At 43.0% G+C, this 26,894-nt stretch overlaps 1 protein-coding gene across 5 annotated transcripts in view; it reads left to right on the plus strand.

Moving 5' to 3' along the window:
- Positions 1–26,894, plus strand: part of LOC119484795 (microtubule-associated tumor suppressor 1 homolog) — a 72,272-nt gene that overhangs the window by 29,073 nt on the left and 16,305 nt on the right. For all 5 annotated transcript variants that reach the window (XM_037763874.1, XM_037763873.1, XM_037763872.1 and 2 more), the window contains exons 5-9: positions 1,603–1,806; positions 6,222–6,440; positions 7,650–7,817; positions 23,120–23,241; positions 23,777–24,124. In XM_037763874.1, coding sequence (XP_037619802.1) covers positions 1,603–1,806; positions 6,222–6,440; positions 7,650–7,817; positions 23,120–23,241; positions 23,777–24,124 — 1,061 coding nt within the window. The remainder of the gene's footprint in view (positions 1–1,602; positions 1,807–6,221; positions 6,441–7,649; positions 7,818–23,119; positions 23,242–23,776; positions 24,125–26,894) is intronic.

Raw genomic sequence — 26,894 nt, forward strand, 5'->3', positions numbered from 1 at the left:
TCACTCATCTTTTAAGTGCTTATGACTCTAGTCTGATCTGGAGCTCACAGCTGATAGGTACATAGTTTGTTTACATCGGGTTAACAGAAAGTACATATTTAACGGTGTGTGGACAGAGAGTGTTATTAGGCTATAAGTAAATAAAGAGAGCACAAATCTATCTTCTTATCTTGTTGGTTTCTTATTCTGTCAATAAGAAGACACAACACGGTCGATATTATTTATCTTTATAATAAATTATGAGTTTTGTGATATTATAAAAAATATAATATGCATTTCTAGGGGGTTCAGTGAGCAAACTGTGCCTGTGCTACAATCACATGGTCACTGTGGAAGCTGTCATTCACCCACAATGTGATACATCGCTTAAAGGCCAGAGAAATAACAGTGCAGCACCCTGCCCATCCGTGGCACCAGTCAGTCTGATGGAGAAAGGACAAGCAGGACTGCTGGGCCCCCCGGCTTAGCTGGAGATCAGGCTGCAGGTCCTGAGGCCTGTTTCAGGCTTGACCTAGTCTAGTCAGTTTATCCTGGCTTTATATGTTTCACGCTGGCAAAGCTAGGCTGAGGAGATGCGACTAGGTTGCGCCAGGTGTAAGTAATTCAGATAGATGCACGTTCACGGCTTTCTTCAACAGACCACGAGGTCGATCACAGATTTACTGATGCTGAAATGGAGAAGATGCATTCTGCGTACTTTAAATCCAGTCAGAAACATCTATTTAATGGAAGATTAGGAGGAAGTAAAACACATAAAACACAGCAGACCATAGCGGACCAACTGAATGTGTAAGTAGTGTAACGCTTCGTCCACACTGGGAACGTCAGGAGCGCGTGGCGGCTGCGTCGCGAGGCTTTTGCGTCGTGTGGCTTTTGCGTCGTGTGGCTGCTTCGTCGAGTGGCTGCATGATTGTCAGCTCTTTCTTTCTACATAGAGTTTGACTTTCATAATGGCCATTTCATTTAATACTGAATTTCATTTATATTTATTTTAGACCGAGAAAGGTTAAGAAACGTGTGGTAATTTGTAAATAATAGTAATAATCCACAATCAAAACCCCATACGTTATTCATTCATGGAGCTCTGCAAGTCACTGCATGTTCTGCAACACTGTCCTGCATATATTTCAGAATAAAAGCCTTGTGTTAACAAATGAATGAATTCTGTCCACAGAAAAAAACGCTTGAGGGGTTTTATTTTTTTTACCATGAAGATTAACTACAACCACTAATCCACAATGCTAGAATATGTATAAGGACCATTGTGTGTGTGTGTGTGTGTGTGTGTGTGTTATTAAAGGTTCAACTTTACTAGAATGTACTTTGATTTCAGACTCTTGGGTCTGCATTTAAAAGAACAGCAACTTTCCCGTCACTGTTCAGCTGATCTCTATTGACGTCTCTTCTTTTGCATCCACATAATATGTGATGCATACCAATAATTATGTTCCCAATTAGTATCAAAGTTCATCACTTATCACTAAAACACAACTGTTTTAGACCAGTTATTTCTGTGTTGTGTCTGTAATGATGAATACAGCTCATTTATAGCCCTCTGTATTACTCTCTCTCTCTCTCTCTCTCTCTGTCTCTCTCTCACAGGTTTCCACAAACCTCGCTCCATCGCAGAGCGAGCATCTGTTTTGGCTGTCCCGGGTCCCACAACAGCCAATCAGCAGCCGGCATCGGGGTTGGTCAAACGACCCGCTGCCCCCCTTGCATCAAAACTTCCTGTGAAGGGATTACCCACAAGCCTCGGTTCCTCATCACTGGGAGGAACTGAGATCAGTGGAGGCACGAGCAAAGGTGAGGTGGGGGGGGCTCTCTTCTTCTCTCGCTCTTCTCTTGGTTGTGTGTGTGTTTCTCAAGCACACACACACACACACACACACACACACACACACACACACGCACACACGCCCTCACACACACACACACACACACACACACACACACACACACACACACACACAGGCTTATACAATGAGCTGCTAAGAGTGTACTGATGATAATAAGATCTTTGTACAAACAGGCTGTTAGAGTGAGATACACAGTCAGCTCCTCTCACATTGTTATACAGCTGTTGTGCAGCAGCATCCCCTCCGTGGAGGTCAAGGAGCACATCTGGTCAGGATGAGTACCAGCACTTATATTTTTCCACTTCAAGCACTGTTAAAAGCTCATCCTCCACAGAGGATGGAGAGGACACTCTAAAGGGACTCCAGCCCTTTGAAAGTTTTCCAAGCTGGCTGTCTTAAGTTGGACAAATTTGCTTGTAAATTACAGTAGCCTATTCGTGGCTGCTCAAGCTGCTCAGCTCTGTCCGCTCACAGCAGGAAACCATTGGATATGTAACAGTTACTCAGTAACAGTTACTCAGACATTTTAATGGGAAATTGTAGGAAAAAATAACATTTCAAAAGATTAACTAATAAGATTTCTAAAAAGTGTTCCCTATTGCACTCATCTGTCACAATTTAATCATATTTTTCTCTTTTGGTCAGTTGTCAGGAAAGGGACAATGATACCATGGAAACACAACTGTTAGTTCTGAGAGAGCCTAGAGATGTTTGGCTGGTATTCACTTTTTAGACTGAAGATTAGTCAGTCTAGTTTTGTGCAACTGTCTAACCTTATATTAGCCTAGTCTATTAGACTAGACCTACACATACTGTAAACAACCAGCTGGATGCAGGCAAACATGTACCAACCTGGCAACCTGAGTAAGAGAAGAGGCAGGCTGACCAAAAGTGAATACACTGAGATTATACATGACTGTTTCAGCAGTGTGAAGTATCACATTTTCACTACTCAATTATCATGGCCAAAAGAATTTACAATAACAAAATGATTGTGACATTTATGGAAAATTTGAAAAACAAATATACAAGTTTAGAGGCTCTACAAACACCTACTGAACATCCCTACAAAACCTCGACTGAAGAACACGAGAAGTGGAGTTGAGATTATTTGTGACATTTCTAAATAACTCCTCTTGAAGTTAAAGTGATGTAAAGTGGGACTTCAGCTCTGCAGGTTTTCGCTTTCTTTTCTTTTCTCACTCACACAGTAACATATCACACTGATGGTTACATATTGCTAGGTTGTTATGGTAACTAGATTACATTTCTTAGTTCCCATGGTAATACTGTGTTTAGGTTCTGTTTTTAGTCCAATCAGAGAGGAGCGTCGGTGTGCTGTATGCCCCCACACAGTTAGTTTTACATGTTCCTTCATTTTACGACCACGCATTAGTAATGACTCGTTTATCTGCAGCTGGTTGACACCTGCTGTCAGCTGTTCACATGAAGCTCTGGACATTTCTGTCCCCTGAAAATAAAGGTTGTGAGTGTAACTCTCTCTGCATTGTACCGTGTGTGTGTGTGTGTGTGTGTGTGCGCGCGTGTGTGTGTGTGTGTGTGTGTGTGTAGAAGCCAAAGTCAGGTCTGGTCCACCCAGTGTCATCTCCCTCACATATTTATACTGATTAAAGAATTGATTGGTAAGACCAACAGAAGATATTAACATAATATTAATCAGATTCCACATTGAATTTATTATCATGGGGTTCCAATGGAAATACAGTATTAATATTCTATGGTCCATCCATTCATCATCTTTCGCTTATACGGTGCCGGGTCGTGGGGGGCAGCAGGCTTAGCAGGGAATTCCAGACGTACCTCTCCTCAGCACCGTTTTCCAGCTCTTCCTTTGGGGACCCCGAGGCGTTCCCAGACCAGACCAGATATATAATCTCTCCAGCGTGTTCTGGGTCTACCCCGGGGCCTCTTACCAGTTGGATGTGCCTGGAAAACCTCTAAAAGGGAGGCGTCCAGGAGGATCCTGATCAGATGTTGAGCCACCTCAGCTGGACCCTTTTGATGAAAAGGAGCAGCGGCTCTACTCCGAGCTCCCTCCGGATGTCTGAGCTCCTCACCCTATCTCTAAGGCTGAGCCCAGCCACCCTACGGAGGAAGCTCATTCTGGCCACTTGCATCCGCGATCTCATCCTTTCAGTCACTACCCAAACCTCACGAACATAGGTGAGGGTCGGAATGTCCAGTAGCCTACAACGCTCGCATAACTGCTGACGCCCGCACTGAACCGCCCGTCCATCTCCTGCTCTATTTTACCCTCACTCGTGAACAAGACCCTCACCTACTTATCTTCTTCAACCGCTTATTCGGGGTGGGGTCGCGGGGGCAACAGCTCCAGCAGAGGGCATCCTTACCAGATGCCCAAACATCCTCAGCTGGCTCCTTTCAACGCAAAGGAGTAGCGGCTCTACTCCAAGTCCCTCACGGATGACTGAGCTTCTCACCCTATCTCTAAGGGAGACGCCAGCCACCCTCATGAGAAAACCCATTTCAGTCGCTTGTACCCGCGATCTAGTTCTTTTAGTCATAACCCAGCCCTCATGACCATAGGTGAGAGTAGGAACGAAGATTGACCGGTAGATCGAGAGCTTTGCCTTCCGGCTCAGCTCTCTTTTCGTCACAACGGTGCAGTAAAGCGAATGCAATACCGCCCCCGCTGCTCCGATTCTCCGGCCAATCTCACGTTCCATCGTCCCCTCACTCGCGAGCAAGACCCCGAGGTACTTGAACTCCTTCACTTGGGGCAGTGGCTCACTCCCAACCTGGAGGGCGCCATTCACCATTCTTTGATTACATACAGAAACAATCTGGTGGTACACACTTATTGTGTGGTATGGCAAGGGAACGTACTGTGGCGTAACATCCTTTCTCTGCAGCTGTACCGGTGACAGACTGCCTGTGCTGCTGGTTTAAGCTTCATGCTCCTCTACTGCTCTGTGACATGAGGTACCACAGGAACGTTGTTGTTTTTCTGCAAGTATGAATCAGTTTTTAATTGCAGAGAAGGACATAAAAACCGCAACAGAGCCCTGAACATAACAGAACTTACTATTACTGTACTTATTTCTGCAGGTGCTTTTTAGGTAAAAAAAGCTTGAGGTTTTGGCTAATCTCTCCTGATGAATCAGATCTGGCACAACAAGTGAACTGTAGGGGTGAAAGAAACCCAGTTAACACAGGACAGGCCTCCTCTTTTGTACCTCAAAAACACCATCTGTAGTAATATCTTCTAACAAATGAGATGCTGTGAATGTCGAATCTCCCGCCGTGACGGCCCAACAACAGCATGCTCTCATTTCTGTTTTCTCCCATTAAAAGAAATGGAGCGATAACAACCCCAGACAGATAACAGTGTTTATGTTTGAAAGCCATCAAAGATGTTCATAATCAGCTTCCTAATCTCTGAAGGATTACAGAATTTAAATTTTGGGGTGAGTGGGCATGTATGACCTGATTCAAATATGCCACACTAGGTTGTATTTATTGTCTATATGTATGTACGAGCAGAGGAATCATTACAGGGACACACTAACATGTTGTTGTGAGGACTCATCTCTGTTGAACTTCTTTGCATACACCACCTCAGTTTACATTTCAAGTCTCTGGTGTACAAAGAGAGTGTGTCTCCTCACCGTCTTGTTTCTCCTTCCTCTGATTATCTACGGTATTTTCTCTATGAGATATTATATTATTATTTAGAGGATTCCCAACATTGACATTCTAAAAAAGCTGAAGTTCTGCTCTTCTATCTATATAAAGCATTCTTAGTATTTTATTATCTCCTGTATATATACAGTATACCAATCAGCCATAGCATTAAGTCAGCACGGGCACCCTGACCAGTCCCCATACGCAACAAACTGTGATGCACTGTGTGTTCTGACACCTTTCCATCGGAACCAGCGTTAACTTTTTCAGCAATTTGAGCTCCAGTAGCTCTTCTATTGGATCGGACAACAGGGCCAGCCTTCGCTCCCCACGTGCATCAGTGAGCCTCGGGTCTGACCCTGTCGCCGGTTCACTGGTTTTCTTTCCTTGGACCACTTTTGGTAGGTCCTGACCACTGCAGACCGAAAAAATCCCACAAGAGCTACAGTTCTGGAGATTCTCTGACCCAGTCGTCTAGCCAGCACTATTTGGCCCTTGTTGTCAAAGTCGCTCACATCCTTACGCTGGCCCATTTTTTCTGCTTCCAACACAAAGTTCAAAATGTTCACTTGCTGTCTAATATATCCCATCCACTGCCAGGTGCCATTGTAAGGAGATAATTCATGCTATTCACTTCACCTCTCAGTGGTCTTAATGTCATGGCTGATCAGTGTATATGTATCCCCTTTCCTTCAGCTTCTCCAGCACCAACAGTGACCAAGCCAGATGAGCAGCCCAGCAGAAGCACACTTCCTGTGAGCAGCCAGAGCACGGCAAAGCCCCTCATCTCCATCACTGCAGCTCCCAGCAGCATCAGTACTCCCAGTGACGCAGCTGCCGGTGATGTCACTGCTGCTCCAAAGCTTCCTGCATTGAGGAGCAGAGCTCTGTCGCTGCAGGCCAGGACCACTACAGGTGAGTGTGTGTGACCCAAACTCTTCACATCAAACACATTTAACCATTTACTTACTGTTTTCAATCAGCAATAAGATCCAAATGGTAGACATGTTTGAAGGCTGGTTCTCTGTCACTCACTGTTCAAGGTGGGCGATACCACAACATGTGGTTTGGATCCAGGAAACAGGGCCAGAATCATCGATATTGATACTTTATTATTAAAAGCAGCTTATGTACTTTCATGTAGGGGAAAGCAGTTTGTCATGATTTATGAAGTGAATGCATCATCAATAGGCTAAACCTGAAATAAACAACGCTCCTCTTTCATTCAGTCATCACTGCAATGATATGGATTAAACTAGTCAGGGTGTACGCTGCATTGTTTGAATGGACACGACACGGCAACAGCAGTGGAGAAGCAACAGTACTTGCAGTAAGATGTGTTCACGACAATGGACAGTTCTACTTTATGATGAAATATAAATGGCATAGGTACAACGTAGAAGAGAGAAACTGATCCTGTTGACGCTAGAATCAATCTTCAAAATGAGACGTAGCATCTGTAGTATCGATATTTGGGTATCGATCCGCACACTCGGACAGATGCACAATATAGCCGAACTCTTCAATCAGGATCCTTAGTTGATACATTCAAAGGCAAAGGTAGTTTGTACTGTTGATTGCGCCCACATGAACCTGTCAGTAGGATGTACTCTCTACCATCTTGGGCAGGTTTCTAGTTTATCTGAAATACCTGAAACCCATCTGTCCCCTCTAAGAATAAACAACTATGCCAAAATAATCATTTTCTTCAGTGCAGTATTTTTTTAAAAGTTATTAAATGCCTGAAGCGGACAGCTGTTTCTGTGCTGTATCCCGTCTGGGTCAGAGACAGGATAATACATGTGATCCTATTCCAGAGAGAGGGACAGGGACAGAAATTGTGTCTCCAGCTGCAGAAGCCAGCTGTTAAACATTGAGAACTGAATGAGGACTGAAGAACAAGAGAAGGTACTTCCTGGTCATAATCTGGCTCCTCTGAATTCAGATCTTCTGTCTGTTTTAGTAGTTCAGCTGTTTGACCCAGCACCTCTCAGGACAGAGTGAAACCCTGGATCTGGGTCCACTTGTTTTCACTGATGCAGCTACGTCCAGCCAGCGAGTGAAACAAAGCCCTCTAGAGAAGTTCTAGAGATGGGCTTTGACTGTTCTGCGTCCTCTTCACAGGTCTGAAGGCCCCGACAGTCACCAACCACAACACAGCCAAGACAGCAGCCGCCAATCAAACAGCAGCAAAGTCAGCTCCTGCTGCCAATCAGGGCCTGACGAGACAGACATCCCAGTATCCCTTGCAAAGAAGTGGCTCAGCAAGACTCAGTCGACTGAATGGCACAGGTAAGGATCTGTCTGTGTGTGTGTGTGTGTGTGTGCGTGTGTGTGTGTGTGTGTGTGTGTGTGTGTGTGTGTAAAGTGCTGCAGGTGTGTCAGCGTCTCAAACCGCAGTAATCCCAGGACTCTCAGCAATAGCTGCAGTGGCAAGTATCCAGATATTATCACAGCTGCTGTGTGTGATTTGTGTGCGTTGACACGTGTGCGTTGAATTCTAAATTAAGTTGACATTAAAGCTCCTGAAGCTATTGACCTGTTTCATCTGGTATTCTGAAGGCTGAACACGGCTCTGTGCCAAACTCCTGTTAATTGTCTACTTTCCGTTCATGTGGAATTAGCAGAGACTTGATTTGACGTGTGTTTTAAAAGGCAAATACTACTGTATGTATTATAATTGTAATGTGTTCGCTCTTAGAATTGAACTGGTTTCACATTGTGGACCCCCCCATCAGTCCTCACATGGAAGAATTGAACTGGTTTCACATTGTGGACCCCCCCATCAGTCCTCACATGGAATAACGGGAGGGATGTGATGGCACCAGTTTTAGACTAATACACTAAAAAGCTGAAAGCTGCTGGTTGACTGTGTGCCGGACCCGTCTGGTGTGATCGGTTTCAAACAATCTGAAAACTATTCTGTGTACCAATTTGTATGTTTGGTACTGTACAGCTTTTACAAGTGAAATGAGATCATTCCACTAATTATGGATGTTTACACGCACAAACACACACATATTTGGACTTACTGATTATGTCTCATACCCTGGATGCTTAAGCAAACATAATTATCATCCCTCTGCAGTCTGTCTGTAATTATTCTGCTGCTCATGACACACACACACACACACACACACGCACGCACGCACACACACGCACACACACACACACACACACACACACACACACACACACATTCTTTGAATTTAGAGTGGAACCATATTTGCATCTCAGCAATACTTAAGTTGGATTTAATCTTTTCATGCTGTTTAGGGTGCTGAAACAATAGATATAAATGAATCAGTTGATATGACATAGTGCTTTATATCTATGGCTGAAACACTCATTGTTCACTGGTTTAGTTACCAAAAGCAGTCAGTGATATGCAGGAAGTCCTACATTTCACACTTTTGAGCAGCTTGAGAACTTATTTTGGTATCAAGACAATATTCAGCTAGTAATGCAAGTAGCAGATACACGTGCACTCACAGATGCTGTCTTAAAAACCCAACCGGTCGCCCACCCAGAGCCCGGTTCTGCCCAAGGTTTCTACCCGCTAATGGGGAGTTATTTCTTGCCACTGTCGCACAGAGTGTACGCTCATGGCAAGGCATGGCAAGGCAAGTTTATTTATATAGCACATTTCATACACAAAGGAAATTCAAAGTGCTTCACATATATAAAAGCAAGAACAAAGAGCACAAAGTGCATAAGATAAAAACGAGTAAAAGAATATAAAAGTATAAGTTAAAAGAGAAAAAAAATAAAAGGATAATAAAAACAATCAAAAGACAGTAAAGTGCAGCATTTGATCAATTAAGAAAAGCGTCTGAGAACAGTTTGGTCTTGAGTCTAGATTTGAAAGTGGCAGCGTAGCGGCTGAAAGCTGCCTCGCCATGTTTCGTTCTGACGGTGGGTACTGCTAATAGATTTTTTCCCCCAGTGACCTTAGAGGTCTAGTAGGTGTGTACTGCTGAAACATATCTGAGAGGTAATTTGGACCTACCCCCTTTAGTGATTTGTAAACAAGCAGTAGTGGTTTTAAAGTCAATTCTGTGACTTACTGGGAGCCAGTGTTGGGACTTAAGTAGCATTGGAGTGATGTGATCAGTTCTTTTTGTTTTTGTAAGAACTCTAGCAGCTGCATTTTGCACCATCTGAAGCTGTTTGATGGTCTTTTTAGGTAGGCTGGTGAAGAGACAATTGCAGTTATCGACTCTGCTCGAGATAAAGGCATGGATAAGTTCTTCCAGGTCATGCTGTGACATAAGACCTCTAAGTTTCGCTATGTTTTTAAGGTGGTGAAAAGCTGATTTGGTTATTGCTTTCACATGATTATTGAAGATCACTGTTGATTAAAGCACCAAGATTTTTGACAGCATCCTTTGCTTTAAGTCCCTTTGTGTTCAGATGATTAGCAATCCTAATTCTCTCTTCTCATGGGCGATCTCTTGTTTGGGTCTCTAAATTATAGAGTACGGTTCAGACCTTCTCTATATGAAAAGAGTCTTGAGATAACTTCTATTATGATTTCACGCTATATAAAAATAAATTTAATTGGATTAAGGTCGGAGCATTAAAGACACTGTTCGTATTTACGGAAGTACTGCTGGTTTCCTCCATGTGGGCCCTGTGAATCCAGGGCCTGTGGTCGCAGCCTCCCCCCATGTGGTGACTCTGGTCTGGACCCGGGCGCCTGGCTTCCTCCCCTCTGCGGCCGAGGACTGAAGTCTCTCTAGGGCCTGTGGGGAGCCGCTACTCACAGACATGCTGTCACCCTCCTGATGGCTTTACCGCCACACACACACACACACACACACACACAGAGGCAGGCTGGCGGCCTACACTCTGTCAGCCCCACACATGCATTTGATTCATTCACCTCTCTCTCTCATTCACACACACCACAGCAGCCCTCAGGCGACAGTGGTTAGCAGTGTGGCCCTTTAAAAGCTCCCAGTGGCTTTCTATAGCTCTCTTTGTCTCTATTGGACACACACTTTATTGATTCAGACGTATACATACATACACAGGGCTCTGGTTTTATTGTCCATGAGCTGTGTTGTGCTCTCAGGGGACTATTTATGTGTCACGGCTGAGTTGTAATTTTTGAAGGCTGATTTGAGGTTCATATTTCATTCTGACTTTTCTTTTTCATACTTGTATCACATGCACTTTACCGTGCAAAATTAAAGTTTTTCCAGGCTTACCAGTTTTTGTTTAAAGATGCATATTAATAATAGCTCCATCAGACGAGTATGTCATACCAGCAGTGGAGTAAAAGTAAACACATGATTTGTGGTTCAAGTTCAGTGGCGTCCTGCTGCAGCTGTAAATGACCAACTTTCTCTTTCTTGCTTGTTTGTCTGAGTTACCATCATCATTTGAAATGAATACATGTTGTTTAGTCCCATAAGGCATACTATAAAAATTCAATGATCAGTGAATTTTTTAAATACGATCTAAGTTCTGTGGATGGTCACTGTAAAAAAAAAAAAAACGTAACGTAAAAAGATGGTAAAAAGTCTGGCAGCAAAATTTACATAATAATCAGTTATGATGCAGCATAGATTATTTTAAATGCATGCAAATGTATTACACTTTATCTACCACCAACAATGAAGCGTTATGATGAAGCATGCATTATTATATGTAGTCATACTGTAATGGATTATAAGCCCCATTGGTCAACCTAGGTTTTATATATATATATATATATATATATGTGTGTGTGTGTGTGTGTGTGTGTGTGTTTGTATATTGCTTTTATTTCATGGCTGTTGATATAGTGCATCAGAACACATTATCTGTGTTCATGAAGCATTATGAATGCATTATAATTTATTATGAATGCCCTCATAATGCGCTATAGATGTTGTCTTCATAGAAAGTGTTTCAGTTTTTTGTTAACTGTTTCAGAGAAGTGTTGAGGAGTTTACCGTGCTGTTTTGCATTATAATGAGAGATGTCTAGTTAATACAGTTTACCCTCATTGATATAAATGGGCTGGACATTATTAGAAACACCGGTCAGTATAATGCAATACAATCGAAAAGCATCACGCACTTCCTCTAAAAAGACTTGTTAAAGTTGAACCAACACCTCTCTGATATCTTCATGAAGGTAGGATTTAATGTAGGACTGTTGTATCCAGGGTCTGAAACTAGCACCCGCCACCCACCAAATGCGGGTAAATTGTTGGCAGTGGCGGATGATTTCACACGGGTGTGTGAAAAAAGTTAATTTCAGACCCTGCTTGTATTAGACTGAATTACTTTTAGCTGGGATGTAATCTCCCTCTGCAGCAGGCAGTAATCAACTTTAATCTCAACCTTCGTCTTTTTTCTGTCATTTTGAAAACATAGCTGTCTTGCAAAGCTAAGCTGCATATATACGTAGTACGTTTGTGTAAAACGAAGACATCTGTGTTTGGCTGAATAGTTTTAATATGGCGCTGACACTGAGAGATGAAGAGACACAGACGTGAGAGAGAGAGGCTCCTCCCGCCTTCTTGGTCCTTTCATCACATCCAACCTGACATGATTCATCTCTGACACTTTGACTCATTCAGATGGAGGACGAGAGAGGACGAGAGGGAGGGAGGAAGGGACGGAGGGAGGAAGGGAGCATGGAGACAGATTATTCAAATCCCACCCCATCCCCCTCCCCCTCCTCCCCTGCAGCATCCCTCCCTCTCTCTCTCTGTGTGTGTGTGTGTGTGTGTGTGTGTAAAATAGAGGGAGTGTATAGATGCTCGTCTTTGTCCAACCACCCAGCAGCGTGTGAAAGCAGTACACACACACACACACACACACCTCAGTGGGACGGATCGCTGTGTGTTTTGCGTGTATAACAGCAGAGATGGACTACTGATCATCACCGAGGATTTCTCTCCTCCCTGCCTCTCTCGTTCTCTCCATCTTTTATCGTTGGATGATTCACGACCACCTGGACGACGGTGAAGCACAAAGCTATTTTTGGCGCCATTTTCTCTTCTTCTATTGGCCGGGCTACAGAAACCAGCTCTCCTTCGGTTTTCATTTTTTTGTTTTGCGGTGGCGACTCTTTGGCTCTGAATGGATGAAGGGCAGCTCGCAGCTTAACGGATTCCCCTTTTTTTTTTCTTCTTTGTTTTTTTTAATGCTCCTATTTCCCTTTGTACCAAGTCAAAATTTTCCCTTTTAAATTCAAATTGTCGTTTGCTTCTGATCGCCACGTGGCTGTCGTGGAGATGCAAGGCACAAATTCCAGCAGCAACAATCTCTAAGTTGTTTTTTTCTGTTTCACGTGGAATTATTTTCATTACTTCTCGAAAAGAGGAACATTTTTCCTCGTCCAAAGAGTTGAGCCCCCAGTTTGAAGCAATTACTGTGCATTTCAAATTATTTCTTGTACAAACAATTCTTTGGGATCGTTATAATAACAAGGAAATCATTTCCTGAAATAGGGAACAACAGTAAACTGGAATTTGGACCACAAGAAGAAAAAAGCTGGGTTGATATTTCCTGCAGCCTGGACTGAGAGTGTGGAGGAGCAGACAAAGTTCTGACACAGAAAGACGATCCAGACTAGAAACATCACCGGTCTAAAATCAAATCTTTGAGAGTGTTGGAGGACAAACAGAGACAATGTTATGGTCTCCCAGACTGTCGCTGTCCAACTTCCACGTGAAGCTGACGGCCAAAGGACTTTTCCGAAACCTTCAGCTGTTGTCAGGATGCAGGAAGAACACCGTGGTCTTCCACGCAGGTCTGGATATGCCACCGGCCTCCATGCCTTCCCATCATCCAGCCATCAATAGTTTAACTCTTTCACCACATCCATCTTTCCACTAGTCGATCAAAACATGTTTCAGGCCTACACGTTGGTCACTGCAGTGTGTCTGTGACCTCATCCCATCCTCAATAGAACTTTTAGAAATCCCAGAGAAGGTTCTGATTTTTCACAGTTTCACACTAACCTGCTCATCCATCCATCTGTTTTTCCATCTTCTTACTCATTCTTCATCATGTCCTTATCCACTGTAGATACAGGGTTTAAGTGGGATGCTACAAAAAAAAACACCTGTCTGTGTCTCGTGGATCTGTCTGCCATAACACAATAAAATGCTTATTTTATATGTATATTGTCTACCAATCCCCCTTTTCCATATTACTCTATCCCTCTTTTCAATCCGTCTTCCTCCTTTTCGGCTTCCTCTGTTGGGTGAGGTTGCCTTTGAATGTTTTAAAATTGTAAGGATTGCTTTCTTGGCCATTTAGCTTAATCTTCAGTGATGGGATGGCAAGACTGACCCCAGATGAGGCTGAAAGGCCACTTCACCCTCTCACACCGCCTCATCCGGCTCCTCCTGTTTTCCTGCGTGGTGTTGGCGGCCATTGTTGCCTCCATCTCTCCACCACTGTGGGAGCTTTCAGTATATTGTGTATGCCGGCTTCCACAGCCGCCATGGCTGTATAGGGTTACAATAGGGCTGTCAGTTGTGTTGTTAACACAAGTGTGTGTACATGAATCTCAATGTGTGTGTGTGTGTGTGTAAGGAGGCTTTCTGCCCGAGTGCTTGAGCAGTAGCGTGATGAATAGTCGTGGCTCCGGGCTCCTTTTAGCCGTGATATACCCACGCTTAGAGGGGACCAACCACGTGACTCACACACATCCACAAACCAGAAATAGAAGCATCTGGCTTTTACTTATTCAACCGTTAAAAGAGGGCTCTCTATTTGTGGAAGGCTTGTAACTTCTAAGTATGTCAGGGAGTCTGTCCTCACTGTTACTGCCGTTTATTTATGTTATACAGGAGGTATACAGCCTACTGCATTAAGCAGTATACTACTGTGTTCCTCTAAACATGGATTGTTTCTTTGGCAGTCAAGCTTTGATGCATTTTAAAGTGCTATTATGTGGACAGTGAGACAGAGAGGATGTCATTGTAAATACCTCTCTTTGGGCTTAGCCTGCCAAGCTAACGAGACACAATGTTAGCATTATGTTGGTATACAGTGACGTTTCATGCTCAATGTTAGTGTTGATTAGGCTGCTGCGTTAGCTCTGTAGCACCGCTCAACTCAGAATAAGGCAGTGAACTACAGCTAGTGTTGAGGTTTTTTATGAGCGCACGTTGTAGGAGGCGAACGTCAAGAACATGATCCACTGCCGGGCCCTTCTTGGATAATCAGAATTCAGTTCAGCGAGGAGAGGAGGTCGTGTTGCTCTAGCTCTGGCTCTATCTATTCGCCGTGGCGAGGTGGTCGTGTTGCTCTGGCTCTCTCTATCTGGCGTGGAGAGGAGGTTGTGTTGCTCAGGCTCTATCTGGTTGGCGTGGAGAGGATGTTGTGTTGCTCTGCTCTACCTATCTGGCGTGGAGAGGAGGTTGTGTTGCTCTGGCTCTCTCTGTTTTGCATGGAGACGAGGTTGTGTTGCTTGGGCTCTATCTGTTTGGCGTGGAGAGGAGGACGTGCTCCTCTGGCTCTACTTGTTTTGCGTCGAGAGGAGGTTGTGCTGCTCTGGCTCTCTCTGTTTTGCATGGAGACAAGGTTGTGTTGCTCTGGCTCTATCTGTTTGGCGTGGAGAGGAGGACGTGTTCCTCTGGCTCTACTTGTTTTGCGTCGAGAGGAGGTTGTGTTGCTCTGGCTGTATCTGTTAGCCGTGGAGAGGAGGACGTGTTGCTCTGGCTCTATCTGTTTGGCGACGCCGGGAAGCTGCTTGTGTTCACATTATGTATTATTTTTTGTCATATGGATTGTCTATGTTGTATTTTCATTATGTTGTTACTCTGTACACACGACATCTATTGAACGTCTGTCCATTCTGGAAGGGGGATCCCTCCTCTGTTGCTCTTCCTGAGGTTTCTTCCTTTTTTCCCCGTTAAAGGTTTTTTTTTTTGGTTATGTTTTTCCTTATCCGATGAGATTGTCGCACTAGTCAGAGGGTGTCGTATCCTGTACAGATTGTAAAGCCCCCCGAGGTAAATTTTTGATTTGTGATTTTGGCCTATACAAATAAAATTGACTTGACTTGACCTGATAGAATATAGCCTACACATATACTGTATACGACTCTGATTAGAACAGGAACAGCTGTGACAGAGAAAAGCTGAGATAATCCACCAAAGGCACCAGAGAATTGAACTTTGATGCATTTTGCTTAGTTTACAAGGAGCAAAGAAGCTAAGCTAACGTTTCCCCAGTTCACGTGGGTTTTGACTTGTGTTTGCCAGTTTCATTAGGCCACTGGCCTTGCGACAAATCTTTATCTATTTAAACTCTCTGCATGTTTTTTCATGTTCAGCAGCAAGTTATCTGCAAATCCGCTCATGTTCTGGTGCCAGTATTTTTCTCATTTGGTTTTTGCTCATGAGAACATGCTCATCTCTATTCTCCAGTAAATATTCAGCTCAGCCACACTGCCATCGTGAAGTCCCTCCCTCAGTTGGACTTTGTCTGTTCCTGCCGCCCCATCTGAGCCCAGCAGCACGTGTTTGGCTGCAGTGTGTTTTCTTGTGCTTGGTGTGCTCCACAGACCCACTTCCCTGCTGCTGCCTGCCATCGCCCTGAATGTAGGTTAGAGCAGGCTTTAGTCACCACACGTGCGTGTCCACACACACACACACACACACACACACACACACACACTCAGCATAGACACTCTTGCATGCTGCACAATGGTGCAGCTGAGGCTGGCCAGTCATTCAAGCTTTAATCTGATGTGGAGGTTGCAGTTTTTTCCTAATGTGTTGGCAGATGAAGACATTAGAGGTACTGCCAGACTGGAATATTGTCCCCAGGCTCAGCAGACATGTACAGTAGATTTGGGCTGCAGTAAAACTAGGTAGAGATGTTCTCTGTGGCGATCAGGGACAGTCATGTGCAGTTGATCTTTTATCCACATCTGGAGCTGCATCTGATCTAGAAAGCTCATGTGAAATGAGTAACTGCTTTATATTTCACTCAAAAACAGCCGGTGGTTAAACTGGTTTCAATGATCTGTGCATTAATGTCCCAGCGGTCGTCTAACCTCTTCTTTAATGAGGAGCAGGGTATCATTATCATACTGTGATTTTCTATTTTTGTCCTTTTTTACTCAAAATGTGGTTTTGACTCTTCTTCTCTCTATGGGATGTCTTGCCATTTTGGCACACCTAGATGATGATGATGAAGATGATGATGATCATCCAGAGTTCTCTCATGTGGTTTACTAGTACTGTAGTTTTACAATCCCCGAAGGACTGGTTGCTTTGAAGTGTCACCAAAAATGTGTGTGTTTCCATCAAGACTTACTGTATAAGAATGAATGAACCTTTTTAAGATGAAGAAAAACAAATTCAGCAGGAAGATTGAAAGAGTCCTCATGAATCGATGAGTAGTGGTGAAATAGTGTTGTTCGGTCTCTGCTAATGCTGGCCATATTTCAGAACTGTAAAATGTTTTGCCGCAGTAACACTTGAACATGGCAGCAATAGCCGGTTTTGACGTTGCTAGAAATTGCGGTAGACACAGGCAGATGTTTAAACATTTAAAGGTCCCATATTGTAAAAAGTGAGATTTTCATGTCTTTTTTGTTGTAAAGCAGGTTTAAGTGCTTTATAAATTCTGTGAAAGTATCAAAACGTTCAATCCACAGAGAAATACCCTCACCCCGTATTCAGAAACTGTGCCTTTGAAACAAGCTGTCAGGATTTCTGTCCCTTTGTGATGTCACAAATTTACAATATAAAGACCATTTCACAGTTTTAAACGTAAACATTGTAAATGTGTCCCAGTTTAGTTCCGGTTGCAGTGTATGTGAATGACATCAGCTCCCAGGAAGTAAACATAGACCCGATCTGTTGCCTAGCAACGCAATTTCATTGCAATTCCATTGCAATTCCATTGAAATGTGCTAAAACGGAGCGTTTCAGACAGCATATTCAGGCAGACAGTAGGAGGATAATAAAGTTGTTGTTTTTTTACATTATAGCATGTAAACATGTTCTAGTAGAAACATAAAATACAAGTATGAACCTGAAAATTAGCATAATATGGGACCTTTAAATTCTGAGAACATCCAAATCTGCCTTTCTAAGCGTCATTTATATCATTATGTGTCTATTGTTACGCAGTTAAGTCCCTCTGTTTGTCAGTTTGTCCGTGGTTTCCTGTTTCTACTGTCGTCTACATCTTTTTGTTCAACTGATGTAACACATGTGGACCGAGAGCCGTCTGTCTGTCCGTCCGTCATCATGGTAGATGACTCACAGGTTGTTGCTATGGTGACCAGATGGCGTAGTTTGCATGTAAACCTGTCAAAAAGCAGACAAGCGAACATAGCAGACTTGCAAACAGTGACATGCTCCGCACACTTGTTTTTATGGCAACAGTCATGTGGAAGGTGAATCTATCCAAACGATATGGATCTATATGATTGTACCTGATGGTTGATGCTTCCAGCCCTGCAGGCTTACTCAGATGTTTGTCAGAAGGTGACTTGCTGTATGTGCATGTTTCTGTTCCTCGAGGCTAACCGTTCCCATCAGTGGACAGAGGGTTGGAACATCCTAAACCCCCCAAATCTCTGTCCCTCCATATAAACTTGTCCCTCATAACACCTGTATGGTTACGAGCTCAATATTTTATCATCTCAGTTTGAAGTACTCCATCATATAAACTTCATGTGGTTGATTATAGGATGACAATTTAAGCTCTGGGAAAAGTCCAACCCAGCAAAGTCAAATTGCAAATCCGATCTAAATTAATTTCACCTCTGTTGGAATCTCCCACTTCATAAAGTGGGATTAGAATATATTTGTATCTATGTGACAGATCCGATTACAGCAGATTAAGGAGATTAGTATTGCTACAATTACCTGTAGTGTATGTGTTTTTCCAGCTTTGATTTGTCCTGAAAACACACATACAGAATCGCTAATCTGTGTGAGTGTGAGTTAGTGGTGTTTAATGTGTCCAGCACCATGCAGCCGCACAATAAACTCAGATTTCTGCCTCCATTGGCTCTGTGTTAATGAGGGAGCTATGAATTTGGAACCACAACACTAATCTAATTAAGCCTCGACTCTGGGATCTGTTAATAATTATAATTTGAGTTGATTTCATCCTGTTCGACCGTAGACCAAAGATGGACTATGGGCCAATAAATCCACAGGACGCGATCTGCAAATGCGCAAATATCATTCCACGTTTACAAATGGATGCACAAATGTGTATCTATCACTTTACATGTAAACCTAAAAATAAATATTTACAGAGTAAGTTATGCGTATTTGCAAATCGCCCTGTATTTTTGTGGATGTGACTTTACACAACACAAATACAAAAATACATGTTTGTGGACAGTGAAATATTTGGAAATCATGGTACACATTTGTGGATTGTCTTCTGCAGATTACAACTAATAAAGTCCAATAAAAACTTCCATACCCATGCAGGAGTTTTGGTGTCATCCTCGGCACACAACTTGGCAATCTGTCCAAACTCTGTGTATTATTCACATGTGTTGAGATGAACACCTCTAAGTGAAGGAGCTTCTTCACAATTTTAGAGAGAAGACATGACACAGTTCGACACAAAGCCCCCACTCCTCCTCCTTCTCCTCCTCCTCAACCTTTCTCATTCCTCCAGTCTCTCACCGGTTTCCCTCCCAGTCCTGCTGAGTGATCATGAGACTGGTACAGATAAGATGGCAGACATGATAATGATACTTATCATATTGATTTATAAAACAGCCCCCATACACTCTATAACAAAGATATGTGACTACCAAATATTCCAACATTTTAAATATACGTATATCTCATTATCATGAATAATTTAAATTATAGAAACTAATGAAACTCGGCTGCTTTTTACATTTGCCCATCATTGAGGTACCGATCAGCATTTATTATGCAGCCTTCCAATAATTCATATGATGATTCCCTATCTCATCATCGTGTTATGGAGGTCATCTTACTGTGTACTGAAGGAGAGTCTCATGACACAGCCGGCTTGTCTTCTCTGTAACGTGATGCGCATGTTAACAGTGTTGTTTTTCTCTCAGTCTGGGCTCAGCAGCTCTGCATGACTGACTGGCAGTCTCCAGGTACAAATCATCACACACACACACACATGCATTATCAGTCTAAGGCTTTGCATTGGTTGACTTGTATGTTTGTATTTATGTTTCATCATCTGTAATTCATCCTCGCACGGACATCAGATTTATTCATTAGCGTCCCTTTATTCTGCAACTTTCAATTGAAGATGGAAATGAAACAAATATGTGGAGAGCACTTATCCATTGTGAGCATCATGGTGTTCATTTTGTTTACCCTTAACAACTGCCAGTTCATTTAGTTGATTTAAAGGGGACATATCATGCTCATGTTCAGGTTCATACTTGTATTTATTACATGGCTGTGTTGAATACTTGATTCTGATTGGTCAATCATGACGTTCTGCGGTCTATAATTTCTCTATAACAGACCGTTGCCATGGTTGCGGTTCTGATGTCAGACTTTGGAGGAAACAAGACGTTTTTCATGATATGTCCCCTTTTAAAATAAGTACTTCAAAAGCAGAGGAAGGAAATGCTTTGTATTTAGAGCAACACATTAGCAAGATGTTGCCCGTCAGCCCTCATCCAGTGTCATATAGTGTTGTCATATTTCATACTTTCATCTGAGGGCAAACAAACAAATAGGTGGAGTATTGTAATGCATGTTATGTTCACTCACTGTCTATTTTAAAGTAGTGACAGCAGTGGGCAGTGTCACAGAATACAACAGTGTTAAATGTACAATGTTAAGTGGTGGGGAGAGGATGTTTTTAGTTGGTAGCGCTCTCCCTCCGTCAGTAATGCATAGAAACATGTGGAACATGAAGGCACAGCTCAGAGTGTGGGTTTGTCTAATGTGACAGCGACAGTGGCAGTGTACTGGATCTCATACACTGATGCTGTGTATGTGATTATATGTGTAATTTTTTGTAAAAACTGAACTTGATGATATTTGAATGGTCATACGAGCAGGATGGAGACCTGTATGTAGGAGAATCTGATTTTTTTAAACATTGTAGTTATATTAGGCCGTTTTATTTTACTGTTCATCCCATTTGTGCAACTCCATCTGAGGCATACAGTACATCTCTGTACGCTGTTCTCACCTCCCGGTCTGCTTCATACTTCTACACCCACCAACATCTCCCACGCACTGAATTAATGATCAGAGCATTCTGTCCTGCTAATATTAGTGTTGACGTGGTAAATATGCATCAGATGTGAATATTCATATCTGGTTGAACTGAAACACCTGCTGGGTTTTTAGCTGTGCGATCCATCAAGCTGTGGTTGTTGTAATGAAACTGAACTGATCAACGAGATTTTACAAAGTGAAACATACACAGAAGAGGAAGAGTCCGACTGTAAGACAGCAACAGCAGGCTGATGATCAGGAAGCCAGTCAGTGTTTGACAGCTTTTAATTCAACAGTGTGTGCTAATAATTCCCCCTAATCACACTCATACTGAAGGTCAGCAGTTCAATCCATTTCAATTATGCCCAGCCTTTCTTGTTCCTCCCCCACATCCCCGGCTGATCCAAAACACTGCCAGTAGGTGGCAGTATCTAGCCTCAGGACCAGGCCTGAGCTCCAGCACGGACTTGCAGACTAAATTGGATTAGATTTTAAATGTAAATTTGGGTGCAGAATTATTTTTTCACTCAATAAGGATGAAATATGACTTGTACCCAGTGATTCTGTCCGTTGGAATCTGACGATGCCATCGGTGACGGTTTCAGCTAAGTCTGAAATTTTGAACTCATCAGTCCCAGGCCTCAGAAAGAATAAAACTGACACCACAACACTCATGGTCCTGCAGGTTGCTCTGCACCACCGGCCCGACAACTGCACAGAAAACCTTTGTGACATCACATCAAAGTCTGCTGGAATATATTGAATTATTTAGAGGATGTCTTTGTAGCAAGTGTGACTTGTCAGGAAGTCTGTGGGCGAGGAGAGTTGATCAGATGTCACTGGAGCTCTGTCTAAGTGGGATTTAATATGTGACTACTGACAGTGGTGGTAGAGTTGCTGATGACTGTATTAAGGTCCATTTCCCCAGTCTGAAATACGGTGGGCATCTTTTCCAGTCAGTATGCAACTCTGGCAGCTGAGAGAGAGAGAGAGAGAGAGTAAAGACAAATACCCTCACTAGATATAGACTTACTGACCATAAACTGGCCATTGAAACGGGTCAGAGAAAATAACGTCTATAAAGAACAAAAACAAATTGTATCCATTGTTGAACAGGAGACGTTGGGACAGAAGTTCATTTTCTCACAAGTTGTCCAAAATACAAAGAAATTTGAGAAAAAATTCAACCACAAAATGCTTTCTAACCCTCCCAGAAGACAAACTAACTTCAACTGTTCTGGGATATATACAGTTTATATAAATGTATATAACACAGCACTACAGTAGAACTGGCAGGAGAATACGTTTCTACATGTCACAAAGCAAGAAATATTTCAATGTAAGATATTTTTTATTTTATTTTATTATCATTATTTTCCTTTTCTTTTTTTTTCATTTTATTGTTCACTGTTTATATTGTTTATATGTGACTCTTTGCTTTGGCAACATGTTTGATCCATAACGGAATTGAATTGAGAGATACAGAGAGAGAGAGAGAGCAATGAGATGTGTGCTGTTGTTGTTATGGTTATGTAAATACAAATATAATTTAATTTAGTTATAATGTTTGTAGGCAGGACATTACAGGGTTTGAATTATTTAATTAGAGTTTATTTATTAGTATATTTATTACTTGTGTGTGGCAAGCGGCAGAGCGAAACGTTTTTGGACTGCAGTGAAGATGTTTGTTTGGAAAGATAAGCGCCGACGGATATGGTTTGATACGTGATATTTGTCGTTGAACAAAAACATGTCATGGATTTTGGAAGTGCTTGCATCTTTTATTTCAACAAACCTTTTGTTTATGGACTTTCAACCAACGGAGTTATTGGAATTATTTGGATCACACAAGTCGGAAAAAACCCTCCACAGCTACCAGTGGAATCTAAGATGGACTACAGGGAACGAAGAAGTGGAGGAGAGAAGAGCAGAGGAGGAGACACAAAAGATGTGTTGATCTCTCTCTCTCCCTCTCTCTCTCTCTCTCTCCCTCTCTCTCTCTAATAGCTTATTCTCTGGTAATGCACTCTTAATGCACACCCAGGGCCAGTTACACACACACACACACACACTGGCCATCATTACTACGCAATCCCATGATGCATCTGTCTCAGCCCAGAACAGTCAGTAGGGCGTATTCTCATTGACCAGATGAGTGAGAGTGTGTGTTTTCTGTGTTTGGATGCAGTGGTGGTGGTTTCCACACTGACCGACACGGTGAATGTGTTCAGATACTTCCTTCTCGTGTTTGGTTGTTCTTCTGTTCAGAGGATGAGTGAGTGTTTGTAGTTTTCTGTTGTGACCCTGCCTGTCGTGGCGTGGATTTCACACTGTGTTAATGGGCTGAGTGAGTGTTCTGTGTGTGTGGACACCATGTTGAATGTTGTACCTGCCACTCACACACTAAGAGGTCGACGCTCTCTTACAGTGGACAAAAACAAGCCCCGGGAGGCGCCGGCAAGACCCACAACCCACACCAACAGCAGCTCACAGCTAGCAGCGCCTACCGGAGGAAACAACCAGAAAAAGCAGCCTCCTCCACCTGACCTGGTATGTCCTCTTCTTCTTCTTCTTTTTTGAAGCTTTGATCTTTAAGATGCAAATTCAGCTCAGTCATGGGCGAGACACTACATCAGAGACCATTACTGAGCGGGATTAGATTGCTGAAAGGGAGTATTAGGTGTGTTCTTTGACAGGAATACTTAAAGTGGTAATCCACAACATACTCATTCTTTCTTTCAATGTGTGTCTTCATGTCAGAGAAGCTGCTGCCGCTCATGCTCACAGGCATTTTTCAACTGGATAAAAGCTGAATTCATCAGTGAATGAGTCACAGAGAGTAGCAAAATGCACATGTATTTATGATCAAATATAATGGCTCATTTCTGCATATTTCTTCTTCTCATGTTAGCAAAAGAGTTATGAAGACTTTATCTCCAAAATGTGATTCAACAGTTTAAAAAGATGACTCTTCACCGTCTGGTTGTGTGCGGACATCTGTCGAACTAATATCTTTTCCTAACAATCAAGTCTTCTGACTCGTGTCTTTACTGAAGAAGTTATGTGGTAATTTTTCTTGCTATAGGTACCAGACGTGGTGAATGCTAATGCACCTGTGAGGGCAGCTCTCCCAGTGCCTACCGCTGATACCACCAAAACAACCTCAGGCACCACTGGAGCCTCTGGTCATGGGCTCAAAGCAAAAGCCGGGTCAAGATCCAGCCCGAAAACGGGGTCCCGTCTACAGAATGCATCCAAGCCTGGCGCGGCCGGGCCTGCCGTGGCGGACCGTATGGTCGCTGCTAAACAGAACCAGAGCAAAGAGCAGGCAGAGAAGAAGAACCAGGCCATCAACCAGCTGAGGAAGCTGCTCGTCCAGGGGAATAGGAGAGTGGAGGCTCTGGCTACAGTCATCCAACATCTATTCACTGAGGTATGTCACTTATCTTGTTATGTTAACCAAACTGCTGCTACACCACTCTGGGGAGTGAAAGCTTCCATCCTTTATATTTATTTAAAAAACATGAGGGGGGACAGATGTTTAGCACATTGTAATATTGGCCTCAATGTTAAATAATGCAGAGAAGGAGCACACTGTGACAAACAAAAATGGCAATGGTCCAGTGCTGTTGGTGATTTGTTATGTTTTGCAAGAGCAGTTTTCAGGAGTGTTGGCAAGAAAAGAGAGGCCATGCAGGAATCAGCCCAAGCTGCTTGATTTGCATATTGAGCACACTGCAGTGACTTTTTGGAGTTCCTACTTCCTGAACTCTAGATTTGATATATTGGTGGCAGTGAGAGGTAACTGTAAATTGTAAGACTTTGGTAAAGACTACATGTAAACACCAGATTCCATTCAGCTTGTCAGTTAATATCTGGACGGCTACAGTGATCACAGAGATACACCCTCTTCATTTTGTTAGTTAGTGACCCCCAAAATCCTTTGGATCTCAGCTGTGACCTGTGTCGGCTTTCAAAGCATCAGAAGTGAGCTGATTTCAGTGTCGAGGACAGCATTTTAGTTGCTGTGCCTTATACGCCTGTTAGCTGAAGCAAGCTAAAGCTTTGTTCAGCTTTAATAAGGGGATTCCTCTGATGTTTACTGACACAGTAAACAAATCGACCATGTTATACTCTACTTGTTCTATGCATGCTTATCCATTATGTATGTCATTTCTCACTGGACCTCCAGCATGGTTGTTAAAGTGTGTCTTTCTGTTTTGTGTTGCTGTGCAGTTGTAGGATCAGTTCAGCATTATTTTTGAAATACGTTTTCTCTGGATTGAACTTGCTCTGCTGTTTGATGATGTTGGATGCAGTCTGTATTGTACCTCCTGTTAGTGAGAGTTCCCCCTCAAATAATGATAATGTGTTTCTTGCAAATCCGGTGGATCTACAGCGTCACTTAGTGGGGTTGGGTCTCTTTCTTCTGCACCGTATAGCACCACGCCACTTTAAAGGCAGATAAGGTGGATGTGTTTGTACATGTAAACAGAATACGGTCTAGTGCAGCTTCAAGGAGGTTAATGAGGGGAAACTATCAGTTATCTGCACGCCAACCTTACCCTTTGGCAAATTAGAGCAAAGCACCTACGTACAGCCTATAATTAAAGCATCACTCACGGGTTGTTGGTGATTTATTCAGGTTGTTTTTTCTGAGGTGCTGATTGACGTGCTTGCAGAGGAGGAGTGGAGTAATAGCCTGTTTTAGTGTGAAGTATTGAAGCAGCAGGAGAGGCTTGTTTTAGTCCACACCTAGCTGCCATTAACAACAACAGACATCCTGCTGCTGGGCGACACTTGGGTGCTGATGGATTTGTATATTTGTTTATGAATGTAACTCTGTTATTCATTGCTGGTATAAACACACTTCTTACACTTCTTCCTTTTGCTGAAGGATAAAATATCTCCATTGGGTATGTTGGATCAAAGTGATGATGATGATGGTACAGCCAAATAACTGCAGTAAAAGATGTTGGCGTTTTGGGAGGTTAAACATGACTGGAGTCAGTTTATACTGCAGTGGCCTGGTTCCTCACGAGTTGAAAGCCTTTGATTGGTCCATTCAGGCACCAGGATGTGCCAGTCACAGAGTCCCGGACATGGATTGGCTGCTCAGTAAATATTTGCTGTCCGATTACTGGGACTATAGTGATTTTATGCTTGTGGTGCATAATAGCATGTGAAATACAAATGAATGCACACAAACACAAGAACTGTCATTCAGCTGGGCGCACCTTATCCAGTGTGTCATTAGACCCGTTTCCTCTGTTTAAACCTACTGTTTGTAGCTATACGTATACACTGTATATACAGTATATATACAGTGTATACAGTGTATACTGTATACACTGTATATATACAGTATATACTCAGCACTTTGGATCGATCTGTTGTCACTTTGAACTTTCTTCTTCTTTCTCTTCTCTCTGTCTGGATGAACAGTCATGCTGAAAGCATAACAGACAGAATACCACTAATGCCTTTAGACAGTGAGACCTCAGGGGACTATACAAGCACACACACACAACTTTGTGTTAGACGCAGAAAAAATGGGCAAGCGTAAGGATGTGAGCGACTTTGACGAGGGCCAAATTGTGATGGCTAGACGACTGGGTCAGAGCATCTCCAGAACTGCAGCTCTTGTGGGATGTTCCCGGTCTGCAGTGGTCAGGACCTACTAAAAGTGGTCCAAGGAAGGTGAACCGGCGACAGGGTCATACCCAACGCTCATTGATGCACGTGGGGAGCGAAGGCTGGCCCGTGTTGTCCGGTCCAATAGAAGAGCTACTGGAGCTCAAATTGCTGAAAAAGTTAATGTTGGTTCCGATAGAAAGGTGTCAGAACACACAGTGCCTCACAGTTTGTTGCGTATGGGGACCAGTCAGGGTGCCCATGCTGTCCTAATGAAACCACAGGATTGAAGCAAATTATAAAACCTGAAAGTTGACAAATGTCGACACACACACACACACACACATACTTGTCCTCGGGACAGATATGTCTTGCCTGCATGTCTCTCTTTGAGGGAAAGTAGCTCATTATCTGTTCACTAACCTGTTATCAGCAGTAACAACCCTGCACACGTACAGTACAGTATGTGGTTGTTAACTGTGACATAACGGCGGCCTGATCAGAATGGATATATGCTCCATTTCTGTGACTATTTCCCAGCAGCTCTTTAGACACTGTGAGTGTCAGCT

The sequence above is a fragment of the Sebastes umbrosus genome, chromosome 3 (assembly GCF_015220745.1).
Source record: "Sebastes umbrosus isolate fSebUmb1 chromosome 3, fSebUmb1.pri, whole genome shotgun sequence".
Lineage (NCBI taxonomy): Eukaryota > Metazoa > Chordata > Actinopteri > Perciformes > Sebastidae > Sebastes > Sebastes umbrosus.